Source organism: Drosophila subpulchrella, unplaced genomic scaffold, assembly GCF_014743375.2.
Source record: "Drosophila subpulchrella strain 33 F10 #4 breed RU33 unplaced genomic scaffold, RU_Dsub_v1.1 Primary Assembly Seq24, whole genome shotgun sequence".
Taxonomy (NCBI): domain Eukaryota; kingdom Metazoa; phylum Arthropoda; class Insecta; order Diptera; family Drosophilidae; genus Drosophila; species Drosophila subpulchrella.
The window spans coordinates 1,977,913-1,994,744 of NW_023665550.1; the positions used below are offsets into that span (position 1 = coordinate 1,977,913).

The window sequence follows — 16,832 nt, forward strand, 5'->3', positions numbered from 1 at the left end:
TCAATCGATCAACACCTATCGATACATTTCAGTTAAAATCTTTATTCTAGCATCAAAACTGTAGGAGCCACAGTTTTGGGCGGTCTGTGGGCGTTAGAGTGGGCGTGGCACTCTGCTGAAACAAACTCAGGAATCTGCATGCCTAATCCAAGTATAGTTTCCGAGATCTCAGCGTTCATACGGACAGACGAACAGACGGACATGGCTAGATCGACTCGGCAAGAATATATATACTTTATGGGGTCGCTTCCTTCTGCCTGTTACATACTTTCCGACGAATCTAGTATACCCTTTTACTCTGCGAGTAACGGGTATAAAAATTACTAACCGAGTCGCCCAAACGCAAAGAAGCCAGCTTAAAGGCAGATAATACGATCATGGGATGATTCACTCCAGATACCAAATCTGAAGATGTTTTAGAATTTATACGTGAAAAATTCCCATCCGACAATATTGCAGTTAAACAATTTCGATTTTCATACGCTCGTAGGTGCAGATTGTGTGCAGATTGCCGTTACCTCTAGCCCAACACCTGAGAGAATTCAGTCTCATATCCCTGACGAAACTGAAATTGTTGTATTCCACCTGGCTCTGATTTAACAATTTATGAGCACCATCTGTCTTCAATAAAATCTGTTCCATCTCTTCTTTCTAACAGAGACCTTTTGATTGTTTTGGGTGATTTTAATCTCCCTGATATTTCTTGGTCTTCTCCGACTGACTCACTTATCGCTATACCTTTATCCGTCCATGATTTTGTGGATGGCCGTTTAGAATTATGGTTACAGCAAGTACGCTTTATACGAAATTCATTAAATAGAAAATTTGATCTTGTGTTTGATTCAGACCCGTCTGAAGTCACGGTATCTAGAATTGACCCTCATGTTGTACCTGAAGACCGATATTATCCAACAATGGAATTGACAATTTTCCTCCCCTGCGTTGATACCCTCTCTCCCTTAGTTTCTCCGACGAAAATTAGATGTTTTCGTAAATGTGACTATAATAAACTAAGCGATATGATTTCTCAATATAATTGGACAGACATGTACAATTGTATGGATATTGAAAGTGCCACTAAACTATTCTATATAATGAATGCGTTTCTAATAGGCTTCCTTCAAAGCTGAAAGGCCTCCTTGGATTACCAATGCGCTTCAAAGACTTGAAAACCTTAAGTCAAACACTTATCAAAAGTATAAAAAATTGGGTAAGCCATCTGGTTTTTGGAAATATGTGGTGGCTCGATCGGATTTTAATGTTCTTAACAGTCATTGCTATTCTATATATTTAAATCGATGTTAATTTGAATTTTCAAGTGATCCGAAGCATTTGTATAACTTTATCAATGCTTATGCTTTTAATGACTTACGCTTGAGTCATCGGTATTGCCTTCATCGGTACGTTTAAGCTCAATGAAGGCATCGACGGATTCTGAAATCGCTGATTTATTTTTCGAGTTTTTCCAAACTACTTATTAGTTCGGCTGCTTGGTCAAATTCTAACTATCCTAATCCCTTAAATAGGGCAAAATGTATTTTTACCCCTGTATCTACCGAAAGTTCTCTCTTAGATTATATCTCTTAGATTTAGCAACAACACCGCCAACTTATTCTCCCGGTCCAGATGGACTCACTGGGTGTGTGCTTAAGTTTTGTGCGTCAACCATATGTAAACCGATTCTTAAGCTTTTTAGTTAGTCTATTTCATCATCAGTTGTTCCTACTATCTAAAAGAACTCTTTTATTATTTCACTTCACAAAAAGGGTGCGAAGGCGGATGCCCAGAATTATAGAGGTAGTTCTAAATTGTCGGCAATTCCTAAAGCATTTTTTCACTTCTTATCACTTATCACTTCTCATTTGCAACATTTATGTTCCCTGTGTCACCGTGGTTTTGTTAAGCGAAGATCGACCACCACCAACCTTCTTGAAATGTCATCTATGGTAATAAATGGATTTAAGAAAAAAGTCCAGACTGACGTTATATATACAGATTTTAGTAAGCCCTTTGACTCTATCAACCACTCTCTTCTTTTATTCAAATTAAATCAGCTTGGGTTTCCATGTAATCTGTAATATTAACTTGGACTTCAAGTTATTTGAATGGTAGGACTCAGACGGTTATATTCAAGAACGCTGTTTCAAAATTGATCTACGTGACATCTGGAGTGCCTCAGGGTACACAGAGAAAAAAACGGAACAATACCCGTTTGATATTGTCTCCTCAATTTTCACATATCACCTTTTACATATAAAATTGATACGAATTCATATCAACATGATACGGATTCATATCAACATTTCTGATTGATATGATTTTGCATTATATTAATATAAATTCGTATTAATTTGATATGTTTTTCATATCAAACGTAAAGCCTAGTACTCACATCGACGAAAACCGCGAGCTATCCATAGGAGTGAGCGAGAGGCAAATACGCGGCTAAAGCTTTTCGTCGGGTCTGTTTTTCAGCGCGGTACTCAGATGAGCTAAGGAAAGACCAGAAAAAATACCAGAATTCGCGAGTGAATTTTCGATGAACGCCGTTAGCCGCGGCCCAAAGAATAAGAAATTTGATCTTTGGCGGTGTTCGTGCAGAGGCGGTGGGGAATTTAAAAATAAAAAATGGAAGAAAAACACCCAAAACGACTAAAAGAGGTCAGTGCAGATGAAAAAAGACGCCTAATCCAAGCTGTTTCCCATTATTGTGGGACTTGACCGACAGAAAGCAATACCACAACGGGGTAAATCCGCAGAAAAGTTGAAGCGTTGGAGGAGATCCACTAGAGAATCCCAGTAGTAAGGAACATGGGACATCGCTCGATCTCCGACGAGCTCTCCATTGAGGACTCCTCCTTCACCAGCTACTTGGCAGCTGGTGATGGAGCGAAGATAGAGGATGCGCCGGCTTCTATAGGAAGGAGGAAATAAGGTCGCCCGCGAAGGGACAGCTGGAGGGGCCATTACCAACCATTATTGGCCAGCTCAAAGCTGGACTACAGATGGCGCGGGAAAGATAGCGAAGGATCCGTGGGACGAGAAGGAAGCCTTAAACCTATAATTTACAAAAATAAAAATATTCGTTGAACATTTTATTTAATCTTATTTTAATTTCTTTGTGCACCAGCAGACTCTTCTTTTTTAAATTGAAATTGAAATTCCAATTGATTTGTTTTCCGTTTGACAACAAGCCCAGCTGCTTGACAGTAAGACCATGCTACATGCATGGCGGGTGAACTTTGAAAACTTCGGTCACACTACAAAGATTAAGATTTTTCGACTAGTGAAACTCTTAGCCGATCTGAGTACTAGGCTTAAGCCTAGTACTCACATCGACGAAAACCGCGAGCTAACCATAGGAGTGAGCGAGAGGCAAATACGTAGCTAACGCTTTTCGTCAGGTTAGCCCAAAACGGCTAAGGAAGGTCAGTGCAGATGAAAAAGGACGCCCAATCCAAGCTGTTGCCCAATATTGTGGGACTTGACCGACAGGAAGCAATACTACAACGGGGCAACTCCGCTGAATAGTTGAAGCACTGGAGGAGATCCACTAGAGAATCCCAGTGGGAAGGAACATGGGACATCGCTCGATCTCCGACGAGCTCTCCATTGAGGACTCCTTCACCAGCTACTTGGCAGCTATGATGCAGCGGAGGTAGAGGATGCACCGGCTTCTATAGGGAGGAGGAAATAAGGTCGCCCGCGAAGGGACAGCTGGAGGAGCCATCACCAGCCATTATTGGCCAGCTCGGAACTGGACTACAGATGGCGCGGGAAAGATGGCGAAGCATCCGTGGGACGAGAAGGAAGCCTTAAACTTCTAATTTACATAAATAAAAACATTCGTTGAAAATTTCATTTATTTTTATTTTAATTTCTTTGTGCACCAGCAGACTCTTCTTTTTTAAATTGCTCCAATTGATTTGTTTTCCGTTTGACAACAGCCCAGCTGCTTGACAGTAAGACCATGCCACATGTATGGCGGGTGAACTTTGAAAACTTCGGTCACACTAAAAAGAATAAGATTTTTCGACTAGTGAAACCCTTAGCCGATCTGAGTACTAGGCTTTAACATCGAAAAGTCTTCGAAAAAAAAGTATGACTGTGCTTTCGTATTTTATGTGTATATATGGTATTTAGTATGGTACTAAAGGTAATTTTTGACAGAATTTCCGCGGTCACTTTAATATTTGACGAAAAGTGAAAATGTACAAAGTAAAACATTTACATATGTTATTTATTTTTTTTGCAAATGGTAAGTATCTCGTTTTCAATTGTACTTACTTGATGTTTTCCTAATTCTGATATATTTATGTCTTGGACACTGTAACGTGCTTTTCGGTGGCTGACAACACAGACTGCACTACTCAAAGTCAAATGGCTGGCCAAGATGCCGAACTGGGCCAGTTGGCGTCCACCACTTCGCTGGGAAACTTCTATCGAGGACAGAAGAAGGTCTTCCTGGCGCTGCTGCAAAGCTACAGGAGGCATCCGAGTACAGCGTTATCGGTCTTGCTAAGTCCTGGATTTATTTTTATAATTGATCCGAAATATATAAAAAATAAATATTTACAGCGATCTTATGGGTTTTCAATATTTATTTGTTTATAAGATGCAAAAAAGTAAAAACAAAACTGATTAATATTAATATTACAAACATATCAATCTGAATGAAAGTTCATATGAAAGTTTGATATGAAAGCATATCAGTTGAATATTAAAAAATACCACAATTTGGTCACAGCTTTGATATGTGCGCATATCAATCTGGTATGAAAAATACCAAATTGACATGTTCGAAAATATCAATTTCATATGTTCGAAAATATGAATATGATATGGCAACATAAGGGATCAAAATTGATATGCAAAAATACCCGATTGATGACCAGTTTTGGTATTTTATTTTCTCGGTGTAGTCATTTGGCCCTTTTCCTGTTTAGTTTGTTTATTAACAATCTTTCCTCTATCATAACACAGGGGTACTCCGACGTTTATTAGTTACTCTCTTCAAAATATGCCTCTCGACGGTATATATTCAGTTAACTAGGTGTTCTTCTGGACCCAAAACTTAAATTTGACTACCACATAATGTCAACTGTCAACAAAGTCATGAGTGTTCTTCGGTTTATAAAGCGTTGGTCAAAACTTATACAACCAAATTATTATTTACCTCCCTTGTCCGTCTTATTTTGGAATAGTGTTCTTCGGTTTGGAGTCCACAATATCAAGTGCATATTGACCGTATTGAGTCGGTAAAAAAAAAAATTGTTCTATTTGCCCTTCATAGTTTGAACTCGGATCAAAACGTAAGGCTACCTTCCTACCAGAGTAGATTACTATTGCTTAATTTACCTACACTGGTAAATCGTTGAACAATGCTTGGTACTATTTTTATGCAAAATCTTAAAACATAAGATATATTGATATTGATATTGATTCTATAGAACTTGTAAACCGCCTAACTTTCAATGTTCCTGTTAGACTAATTATTATCCTCTAAGTTTGCCACGACTTGCATCAAATTTTTGTCTGCACGAGCCCTTTCGCGTTTCTATGTCATAATTATAACAACCTTGATCATTTAATCTGCACTTCAAATTCTATCCCGGTATAAACAACTAATATTTTAACTCATTTGCTTCATTCTTAGTTGCCCCTTTCATTTTCATTTGTGCCCCGTCTCTATTTGTTATATGTATCTTTCCGCGAACTCGCATTTTTTGCCAAAATTGATAAAAGGGCCCCGCGCGTAACAAGCACGTGCTTGGTTTCGTTCAACCAACGCTCTATGGGAAATTTGACCACTTTTTTTGGCCAAAACCCATTTTTTAAAAGTCGTTAAAAATAGGTTTTGTTTATCAGAATGCATCAGGATAACATCAATATCTAATGTTATTAACAGAAAAGTTTAACAGTGCGCACCACTGTTAAGTTATCCGCTGTTAAAGCCTGTTTTTATTTCAACGAGGTGGCAGCGCTGGTAAAGCGCCTATTATTCTTAATACTTTAAATTGTCAAAAAGTGTAAAACTAAACATAGCTCTGAGATTTTTGAAATACCATCCAATCAGAGGGACTTGTGACTAGTGTTTGTGACCATAATATTGTATTTATTGATTGTGGTGCTCGTATATTCGTGTTCTAGTTCTAACCTCAAAAAAAACAAAATCTTTAAGTTAATTTGTATTTTTAAATAGAGCTACAAAGTGATTCCAGCTGTTTCCACCTCTGAAACCTTTTTTATCTTGTAGAGTATTTAATTCTCATTGAGCTCGGTTAGTATAAAAGTGCACTTTTGCGCACTTTCTCTAAAATTTAGCTTTAAAGACCTCTACCTAATATGGTATATTTCTCCCAGTTTTGTCTGGTAAATGCCAGTTTCGATGTTATCTACGATGTTATAACGTTTATTTTAAAATTATTTTACAACATCATTTCACTTACTTAACGTTGATATATAGGATTTTAGTATTTTTGTTAAAAATTATAGTGATAACAATACAAAATATTACAAATTCACTAAAAAATGGGAAATAAAAAATGCCATAGTTTTTTTAAAAATCAGTTTGGTCTTTAAAAAAAAAAAATCAAGAAAATAAAAATTTTTTATTTGATTGACAAAAAAAAATTTTTTTTTTTTTAAAGGCGGGACCACGCATATTTTTTTTAATTTACTTCCTTTAAATTTTATATACTTAATTCTAAAAACAAAACTTTTAAATGTTGCTTCGTTCTTAAGTTATTAAATAGTGCCACAAAAAGTGGGCAAATTCCCCATAGTGCAACGTCCATCATATACAATATACCTTTTACTCTACGACTAACGGGTATGACAAGGATGGCTCACGTCGTAAATGCGTTGATTTCCGGAAATTAAATTCGATGGTGTTTAAGGTCTGCTTTCCTGTGCAGCGTCATGGATTTGGAGATTGATATATTTTTGACTTGGCGGTAGGAGAGGAGAGCGAGAAATACACAGCCAGGACTATACGAACTTAACAGAAACCAATTTGGATTACGAAATTCGCCTGAAGTTTTTATTCGCTACGTAAACTACGTGTTCCAGGAGTTGATGAAAAAAATATATAAGTTTGTTCTGAATTATTCACAGTGCACCCGCCCATTAACTGATCTTCTTCGGAAAGGATCTTTATTTCGAATGGCTGAGACTCAGCTGAATGCATTTCAGATGCTAACGCATTGACAAAGAAGCCTGTCCTTAACTTTTTAAAAGAGAGGCTAAAACGGAAACACACACGGATGCATCAATAAAAGGATTTGCGGCGGTGCTAATTCAGTGGCCCGATGGGAGACTGCACCCTGCCCAATATTGGAGTAAAAATAACATCCGAAGCAGAGACTCGCAAACACAGTAACACATTGGAAGCAAAAGCCGTATATCTCGCCGTCAAGAGATTCAGACACTTTTTTCTGGGATCGCCTTTCATGTAAGTCACAGATTGCATCGCATTTAAGGAAACTCTAAAGAAGTCGAATGTACCAAGTGCAGTCACTCAGTGGATAATTTATCTACGGGACTTGAATTTAAAGTCGAACATCGACCTGTCGAGCGATTGAAACACGTTGACTGCCTTAGTCGTTTCCCCAACCGTGTATTGCTTGTATCTTTTGAGATTACAGCGCGTATTAAAAATGCTCAAGGAAAAGACGAGTTGCTAAAGGCGATGGTTTCCTTCTAGCAAATCGACCATGTGAAGATTAAAGGAGGTTTAGTTTTTAAAAAGACTAATGGAAATGATTTTAGGTAGTACCGAAAGCTATGGAGAAGGTAGTTATTGTCGACGCCCACACTGTTCATCTTGCTCTCCAAAAAAAAGCTCGAGCAAGTCTGAAGTTTTTGGTAACCCAGTTAGTTATGTATCTGCTTTGTAAAATCTCAGAATCCACATCTAACGAGTTTGCGGAGTAGATGAAGGTATAGAACACGTGTTCACATGTATTCACATGCACATCCTTCGATTTGAGTGATCGGCATAAAAATGAACAATAAACCAACCGAGCGTATTATACAGATTTTGGAGGTGGAGATGTATTGAATCTTTGATGAGAAATGGCAGCAGATAAGGCACGATGCTAAGGTAGAAAAACAAAAGTTTCAGGAGATTTCGGAGCCGTACGCTGTACACAGTTTGTTGCTGGGAAAAAACTCGCATGCGAATATTTGGGCGCGTACGAAGTTTCATAAGTCAAAAGGAACGGAAAGCAGCTGATGTAGAAAGTCCATCTAACAACAAAACCAGCTGTGATTATATGAAGCTGTGGTGCCATGTCGAGGACAATGAAGATTCTTGGAAATCTGGGACAGATGAGTAATCAGAAATGGCCGAATGTAAAATTGGTTAATAGTTTAAGAGTTTAAAGTTAATAGTTACAAGCAAGCAGTGAAAAGGGCAGTCAAGGAAGATTTTGAAGGAGGTCAAGATAGTGTCAAAAATGAAGCAGAAAAGGTATGAGATGAAAAGAGAAAAGCAGAATAAGAAGAGGAAAGGACGAGGAAAAGCTGCACCAGAATCTGACTTTTTTATTATTATTAAAGTATAATCCAGAAATTTCAATAAAACCGAGTCGGGGAAAAAACCTCGTCTCACATATATTTTCTTGATCAGGATTACTAGCAGAGTCGATGCCTAAAATGCCCAAAATAAATTTGTAATTGTTTTTAAGCGGGGTCGGTCCCTACAACCGCGAATTAAATGGATGACCATGACCTTTTCAAGGTGAATCATAAGTAATCGTGGTCTAAGACGGCATCTTCAATTGTATAGTCTTAAACGCAACTTAAGAATTTAATTAAGGGCGAGGAATGAAAAACCCGTTTTTTTTATCACAAACAGGGATCAAGAAGTATACATATAAGGTAGAAATGTTTTTGAGTGTGAGGTGAATGTGGAGTGAATTGGAAATTGATTTATTCGGTTTAAGAATAGACAGCAACTAGTAAGATTGCCAGAACACCTAATCCTTCATATTACGATTTTGTAGCAATCGAATTGTAGCAAAAACTGTGAGAACCAGAAGAGGCCCGATGTACTTCGTGACCATCTCACATTTTAGCCTGTAATTGTATTGTTATTTGCAGTCCCTGGATAACGTGCGGAGTGTACATAAACAATTATACAAGTTCAAGCCACGTTTCGCCCAAAGGGATTTCTGTCAAACCTCAATTATAGCATGGTCAAATATGAAAGCTCATATTTAATTTCGGTGTTTTCGTGCGCTTTAGTGATCCGCGTATTTAGCAGCAAAAAGTACGATTTTTGTTTTACGAAGATAGTCCAATGGTTTTTTGCTTACTGAAATTTACAGACTATTTACCTGCCTTGGGCAAATTAATCGAACAGAAATTTGTTTTTGTAGCATGTATTTATTTTTATTTGTTTCCATTTATTTTTTAAGCTTACATAATAGCATACATAACTTGAAGTCTGCGAATTCGTAAAGTATATTTTTCTAAATTACATTTCCTTGATTGCGTTTGCGTTTAATTTTCGATTGCACTCGCATTCGCCGCCTACATATTTGTTTAACATTTGTTTGCCAAGCGGTGCAATTTTCAGAGAACGACTGTAGTAAAAATGAACTTTCGTATACCATGCCGCAATCGTGTTTTATGCGGCAAATTAAATAAGCCAGACAATTCGAGATACGTTTGCGAAAACTGCGTTTAAGCATTTAAGATATTTAATTTCGTTTTCTTGCGCGCAGAGAGTAATTGCAGATGCCTTTGGCAAATGCAAAAGTGTGCTGCGCATCAATCTCGTATCGGGGAATGTCGGACGCGGGATTAAGGCACAGCATGCAGCGGTAATTAAAAATAATATTAGCATTACAAGTACAATATAAATTCACTAAGACAAATTCAAAGAATTAACAAGAAAACGACACACAGTTCCTAGTTTTGGTGCCGCTTCACGGCAACAGGCGTGGGTTGAAGCGCCCCATGAACAGGATCATGCCCGTTGGGTTGTGGCGCACGAAGTACAGGAAGGGCTTATCGAAGCGAAGCCGTGGTGCATCTGGGACGCGAGCCTGCCGTGGACGGAGTGGCAGCGGAAGTTCCAGGTACTTGGGGTCCAGCAGGTCGTCGTAGAAGCCCCGTCCTAGCGTCGACTCCTGCGCCAACGAGCCGAATTCAACGACTGCCTCCGACGAGTCGAAGGCGTCGTCAGTGGCGTCCACGTCCTTATTCCGCTTGCGCAACGGGGGCGCCGGGTACATTTCTACGTGGTGATGCTCGGAGATCTTCTCTTCGCCGCAGGTGCTGAACGTGTTGATCTGGATCATGTCGGATAAGAAGATATCGCGGCTTCCTCCGCCAGTCAGACCACGTAGGTCGGCCAAGTCCGACTTGAAAAGGCCGCGCAGGCCCATCTTCTGCAGACCCAACGAGGAGTTAACAAACGAGCGGTGTGAAAAGCGCGGCAGCTGTACCTCCATTTCTGGTTGATCCGTTAAAGAGGTAAGCAGACGGCTCCAGGCCTGCGACTTCCCGAAAGCCTTTTCCACCAGGTTGCGCTCCAGCCGGTCCAGGTTGTCCATCGGCGAGATAGAGCTCTGGCGGCCGGGCATCACGTAGACCGTGCTAACTGTGTCTTGAACTCGGCCGAAAGCCACAACGGTAGCGTCCAGACTATGTTCGTATCCCGCCAAGAAGCCAGATCGGTACAGCACGGCCGGAATGGGAACGAGCCGGCGCTGGCGGACCGTGGGGTGCACTTGGAAGAACATCTCTCCATCGCGATCCGCTGTAGAGCCGTGCGAGCAGTCTGTCTGGAAGAGATTGGCCGAGACCGTGGCTAGTGGCCCGTTCACCCAGACGCTGTTGGTACGCAAGTACTCAAGTACCTTCCCCATCGTGTGGCGCTTTACCAACAGGTTAGTGCGGCGCCGCACGATGTCGTTGACCACATGGAAGTTGACCTCCTCGACGTGACCGGCGTACAGCTGCTGGGTTTTCTCCTTAAAGAAGGGTAGTATTTTCCCGTTGGCACGATCGCTGAAAATCTCGCGTACGAAAGCAGCTGTCGCGATACCTCTGTCCGCAGCCTGTTCCACTGAGTTGGTTATATTTTTAAGTATCAGGTGTGGGTTGAAGGTAACCATATCGTCCAGCTTTAGGATCTCGTTCATCTCTCCGGACGTGCTTCCGCGTGCCCCTAGAAAGACCATTGAAAGCATAGAGGTGAGGGCGAACGGGGAGATGACCAGACTTCTGGCTGAGCTGATTTTCTCGGAGGTAATGGCGCGCCAGTAGCTGAAAGCCAGCTCGTTGCAGAGTCTGGCAAAAGATTGCAGATCTTCGTCCATTACCACGGTTGAGGCCTCAAGCCCCTGGGAGGATTCGGGACTAGGAGCTAGTATTACGGGTGGTCGTGTCGATTGCGTGGAACTGGCCATAAGTTTAGTCAGCAAGAGAGGTCGCTGGGTAGGCCGCTGCTGGGTCAAAGTCGATGGAAATTGGCTATGGGATAGAGCCTGTGGTTGGGCTGGGTCCATCTTGTTGGCATTGTAGGGAAGCTCCTTTAGCGGCTCTAAGTCCACTTGATTGTATCCACCCAGTAGCGAGGACTGAACGTAGTACGAAACCGGCTTCAGCGTGTTCAGTCGCTTTGTTGTGGGTGGGGAAACACTGTAAGTCGTAAAAGTAGTTGTCGAAGTTGACGCCTCCGTAGTGGGCTTTGTAGTAGTAGTTGTTATTGTTCTGCTGGGGAGAGAGACAGGTAGCTGTAAAATTACTTGATCCTCCTCGTCTTCTTTATCCGCCTGATCTCCTGCCTGCTGTCCATTGCTAGGCAATGTTACCTTATAGGTATCCTCTTCGGGCTTAGTCACGCTTTTGTCCTCACCGACCTCTTCTGAGATGGATTTCAGAGGCCTCACCACACTCGCCGTCGTTTCCCCTAGCTTCACGTAGGGATCCTCATCATCTGGCTGTATTATTTGAGCACTTGTTACCGCCTCCTCACCCTCAGCGTCATGTTCTTCGAAAATAACAGTAGTCAGCTCGTCGGAATTTTCCTCAAATGACTCGTCGTTCAATTGCAGCGACGTGACTGTGCTCCTTTCGATTTTTTCAGTGACCTGTTCGGAGCTCAATGACATGTCCGAATCCGAAGAAGCCAAAGACATGTCACCTGGAATTGCTGTGACCCTCATTTCAGGCTCCTCCGGATCTTCGCTGGTCGGTGACTGATATTGTGGTTGTAGTTGGGCGGCGTTCGAGGCGCTCTCCTCCACAACAGCTGCTTGGCCTTCCTCCGACTGCTTTGTTAAGGATTGATCTTCCTGTGCTTCCTGGTAAATATTTGTCGCTACTGTTGTCTTTTCGCCCTCATGCAGTTTCGTGGTTGACGCTGACTCTACCAGCGTGGTAAGTACGGGCTCTGGATCTTTTTCCGCCTGCTGCTGCTCGTTGTAACCATTTGTCAGCAGCTCGGGCATTTCTTCTGCACTTTCCCTGTAGGTGTAGCTTTCAGGGATTTCACTTGAGCGCGTTGTTGACTTCTCGCTGCCCTCTTCTCTGGAAGTTGTCCATTCCTGGCTGCGTTCATCTGCCGGCTGTCGCTCGGTGGTGATGATAGCCTTAACGATATTAGTCTCGGTGGTATCTACTGTGGGTGTTGTAGTGGACGCCTTCTCCAGGGCGGAATTAGGGTCGTACCCAAAGGATTCTGAAGTTGGCTGCTCCTCGAGTCGTTCGTTGAAAAAATCTTTCTGCTCCTCATCTTTATCTTGCTGTTGCTGCGCATATATCTGGGAAAGCGATAGAACTGGAATCCGTTGAGTGCTCGTCTCTTCATGGATCGGACTTGCAGAGAAAGATTCCGAGTAGGTTGATTCCGTTTTGAAATAGCCTGCGGTTGATGTACTTTGTGCAGACTCTTGTTTGTATTGTTCATGAGGCTCGGTAGGCTCCTCGGTATTTTCTGGTTTTGCCTGAAGAAAGAAAGAAGTATTCAGTTGGGCGAAATTGGTCAGGCGTTGTGAATCGTATATCGGCTGCTCCCTTAGCGGGGAATTGCTCTGATCCCCCTGAGCTATCTGCTGGATAACATCAGACATTAGGAATTCAAGCTCGTCCTTAGTCTCGCTTAAATTTATAGGGACATACGAGACTAGCGAGTTGCTGCCATCCACTAGTGTGGAGGCGACAGTGGCCGCCTGCGTCTGAAAGTTGGCCATGGATATTTGGTCCGTGGGACTAAGCATTTCCAAATTGAGTTGATGCACAAGGTCAGCGATCATAGGTGTAACTTCAGTACTGTCAAAATCGGACACTGTGCTGCTTTCGGAGACTGGAAGCCTCAGCGTCTGTTCAGTGGTAGCCACCGCTGCATTCGCCCCATCCTCAGCCTCCACTGACTGTGGGCTATCACCGCTAAGTACGTTAGGTTCGTTAGCCTCCGGTATATGAACACAGATTGGTTCCACTAAAGGCTTATCCGTGATAGCATCCAGTTCTTCCAACGGTGACATTGGCGTTGTGACCAGAAACTGTGTCTGTCTGGGCAACTCGGTGGTCTCTGGCTCTTCCTGGATCTGATTGGTTTTTATGGGCTGCAGTGGTTCTGGCTTCCTCGTAAAGAACTGTGGTCTAGCGGTGATCACCACAACGGGGGCTTGCTCCTCGTCATCGTCCTCAAGGCTGCTTAGCGTAGTCTTCGCTGCTTGCTGATGGACCTTAGAAGATTCTTTAGAGTCGGTTAATTCTTCCCCTTCCTCACAGAGCATCGTGGCCAAAGTGCTGCCACCGTAGTGGGAAATAAGGGGCTTGTTGTCTGTCAAAATTGTAGTGGGTTTTAAAGAGGTAGTTGAAATTCGAGTTGTAGCAGTCGTTGTTTGTGCTGAGGTGGTTGGGGCCATGACTGCTACCTTCTTTTTACTGGTCAGGGCATCCATCTGCAATTTGCTACCCGCGTTGCCATGCCCCAGAGGACTCTCAGCGGAATCTTGTTTCCCCTTATCTGTGGAGGAAAGGTCCTGGGTCAGCGACTGCAATATTTGGTCCATTGAGAGTATCTGTGCGGGTGAGAGCTGTGGCGCTGGAGATGGTGATCCAGGGTGCAACTGCTGTTGGAGCTGCGCCAGCGAAGGCAGTTGGGTCTTCTTCAACGGCGAATCAGGAGCCGCAGAATCAGCGAACATACTTGTCACATTTTGAGGGGCACCAGAATCATAACTGGGCAGGGGATAGTATAGCTTGTGTGTGGTGCTCGATGAGGAAATTACATTAAGCAATCCATAGCTTTCGGCTTCTGCCTCCCCAGCCACTTTACTCGATTCTGTTGTTGTGATATGCACTGGCTTCGCGTGGAATTGGTTGTGGTGTTGACTGGATGGACGGCTAGCGGGCCTGTTGTGCAATTTTTGATGGTGCAACGCAAGTGGTGTCGTTGTGGTTTTAACAGAACCAGCTGTTGTTGTTGTAGCAATGGCTGTTGTTACTATGGCTTCTAATGTTATTGTCTGTGCCTCTGTTGATGTGGTTGTGGGAGCCTCTGCTGTTATCGTTGTTGTGGGGATTGTGGTTTGAGGTTCTGGAGTGGTAGTGATTAGATTCTCTTCTGGCGCCTCTGTAGTTGGGGCCTCTGGAAGGGTGGTCACTGGCTTGGAAGTCGTACTTGTAATGGCTTCTGGTAATGGCGTCGTGGTAGAAGTTGTAGTAGGCTTGGTTTTCTTTTGAGGTCTATGAGGTCTGGACAAATTCAGAGTTCCGGCAATCTGCGCCTGTGGTGCAGACGTTGGCTTGCGCTTTGTCTTCGATGGCTTGGAGCTGCCGGCAGATGATCCTGTACCTGGCGTTCGTGTGGGCTTCCGTTTCTTCTTTTTTGGAGTAGTCGATGGAGGTGAGTGGGTGGTTGTGGTCGTTTTTTCTATTGTTTCAGGCACCCCCTGGGAGGGGGGCTCTTTTTCGGAATGTGGGGCTGGTGTAGTTGTTGTTGTGGTGGTTGTCTTCTTTCTGACCTTCTGTTTTCCTCCGGTAGCCTGGGAAGTACTTTCGGCACCACCGTTAGGTTTTTTCACGCGTTGAGGCTGTGTCGGCTTGCGCTGAACACTCACCGGCTTCTTCGCCAGTTGATGGGTAAAAACAACCTCGGTGCTCGAGGGGGTGCTGCTCGAGGAGGTGGGCGTGTGTATTATCTCCTGGTTGTTGTAGAATACTCGCCGCGTTGTTGTTTCTGGCTGTTTTGTAGTGCTCGGTTGCTTCTGGTAGATGGGCTGCATGTGAAGAAGCTCGAACTCTGGCATATTAGCAGCAGCCTGCTGATATTGTTGGATACCTGTGTACACTGAGTCCATGGGATCTAGCTCCTCCTGCACTACCTGAGGTGTTACCGGGGTGGTGCTGGTAGTGGTGGCGGGTTTTCGTTTTGTGACCGGTTTGCGCTTAGCGGGCATGGGCTTTTTTGTGGCTACCGTAAGTGGTAATGGCGCACTGGTGGACGTCTCCAGCAACTCCGACTCGGGAGTCATAATAATCTGCTGCGGTCGCTGCTGTGGAAAGATGTTGTCCCCTGTATTTCCGAAAATGGCAGGCAGTATCAGGGACCAGGAGGAAAAGACGTCAGGGGTATCCAGAAGAGGAGGAAGGAGCTCCCCGGAGCTGTTCTTTGCTGAGCTGGAAGCAACCTCCTTGTTTAGCACGTTTTGCACGCTGCTTACAATATCTTGAACATTTTGGTCGGGATTGTTCTCAGTTATTGCGGCCGGGTGAATGATTGACGGTCCCTCGCCGTCTCCATTGGCCACAATGCTCTGGATCTCCTGCATGGTCATCAACCGCTTGACCAACTCGCCTTGCTCGTCAAAAGTGTAGAATTCGTAACGATCTGGGTTAAGAAGAACGATAGGACTGGCCACTTGCAAGGACGGATGTGGTTTGGGCACCTTGTGACCGAGGACATCCGTGAACTGAGGTTCATTTCCATCAAGAACAACTGACACTGCCGGGCTTGCACTAAAAAAATGAAAGATTTTAGAAAGATTGTAGAAGATAATTAGGTACGGTTAAAAGAGTTTAAGTTTATTCGTTCAGTGTAAATGGTCTTTAAGGATTTTGGGCAGAAAGAAAAACATGAAGAACGCAAACGACGAGTGCTTCGACTATCAGATACCCATTACTCAGCCAAGGGCAGCCAAAAGGATATGGACATATATAAGCAGCTTAGCGAGATTGTAAAGCGCCTCCTTCACGCAATTTCAATATATGTTAATGTGGGCGGCAGACAGACTTAAGTGTTACAGGCGTTAGAGTGGGCGTGGCAAACCTTTACAGGTCAATCGATAGATATTGACGAGACCAATACATTTTCAAATTTCAAATATGTGTTTTACGATAAAAAATGTGGGCGCCACAGTTTTGGGCGGCTTGTGGGCGTGACAACATTTTTTTAGTAAGCGTTAGAATGGGCTTTGGCATAATAGCGTTACCAAATATCGCTGCGTACGGGCTTTAGGTCATTAGAGTTGGTGTGGCAGTTTTTGTGGTTTTGACGAAAGCAATATATTTCAGTTAAATTTTTTTTTCAACTTTAAAACTGTAGGAGCCATAGCATTAGTGTAACGAACTTGCGCTGCGTACGAAGCTATGGAATCTATATCTAAATTCTCAACTTTCTAGCTCGGACAGACGGTCAGACGGAGAGATGGGCAAGGCTTGAGCAACCCTGCTAGTGATCCTAATCAAGAAAATATATACCTTATGGGGTCGAAAACTCTTTATTCTACCCCTTTTAGACCATTCACCGAATACGATACACACTTTTTCTTTACGAGTTACGGGTATAATTACCAAATTTCAAGTTA

General features: G+C 43.0%; 1 protein-coding gene across 2 annotated transcripts in view; it reads right to left on the reverse strand.

The window, feature by feature from the left end:
* Positions 1-9,420: 9,420 nt before the first annotated feature.
* Positions 9,421-16,832, reverse strand: part of LOC119559426 (flocculation protein FLO11) — a 47,657-nt gene continuing 40,245 nt past the window's right edge. For both annotated transcript variants that reach the window (XM_037872522.1, XM_037872521.1), the window contains exon 3: positions 9,421-15,984. In XM_037872522.1, coding sequence (XP_037728450.1) covers positions 9,936-15,984 — 6,049 coding nt within the window. In that variant the 3' untranslated portion in view covers positions 9,421-9,935. The remainder of the gene's footprint in view (positions 15,985-16,832) is intronic.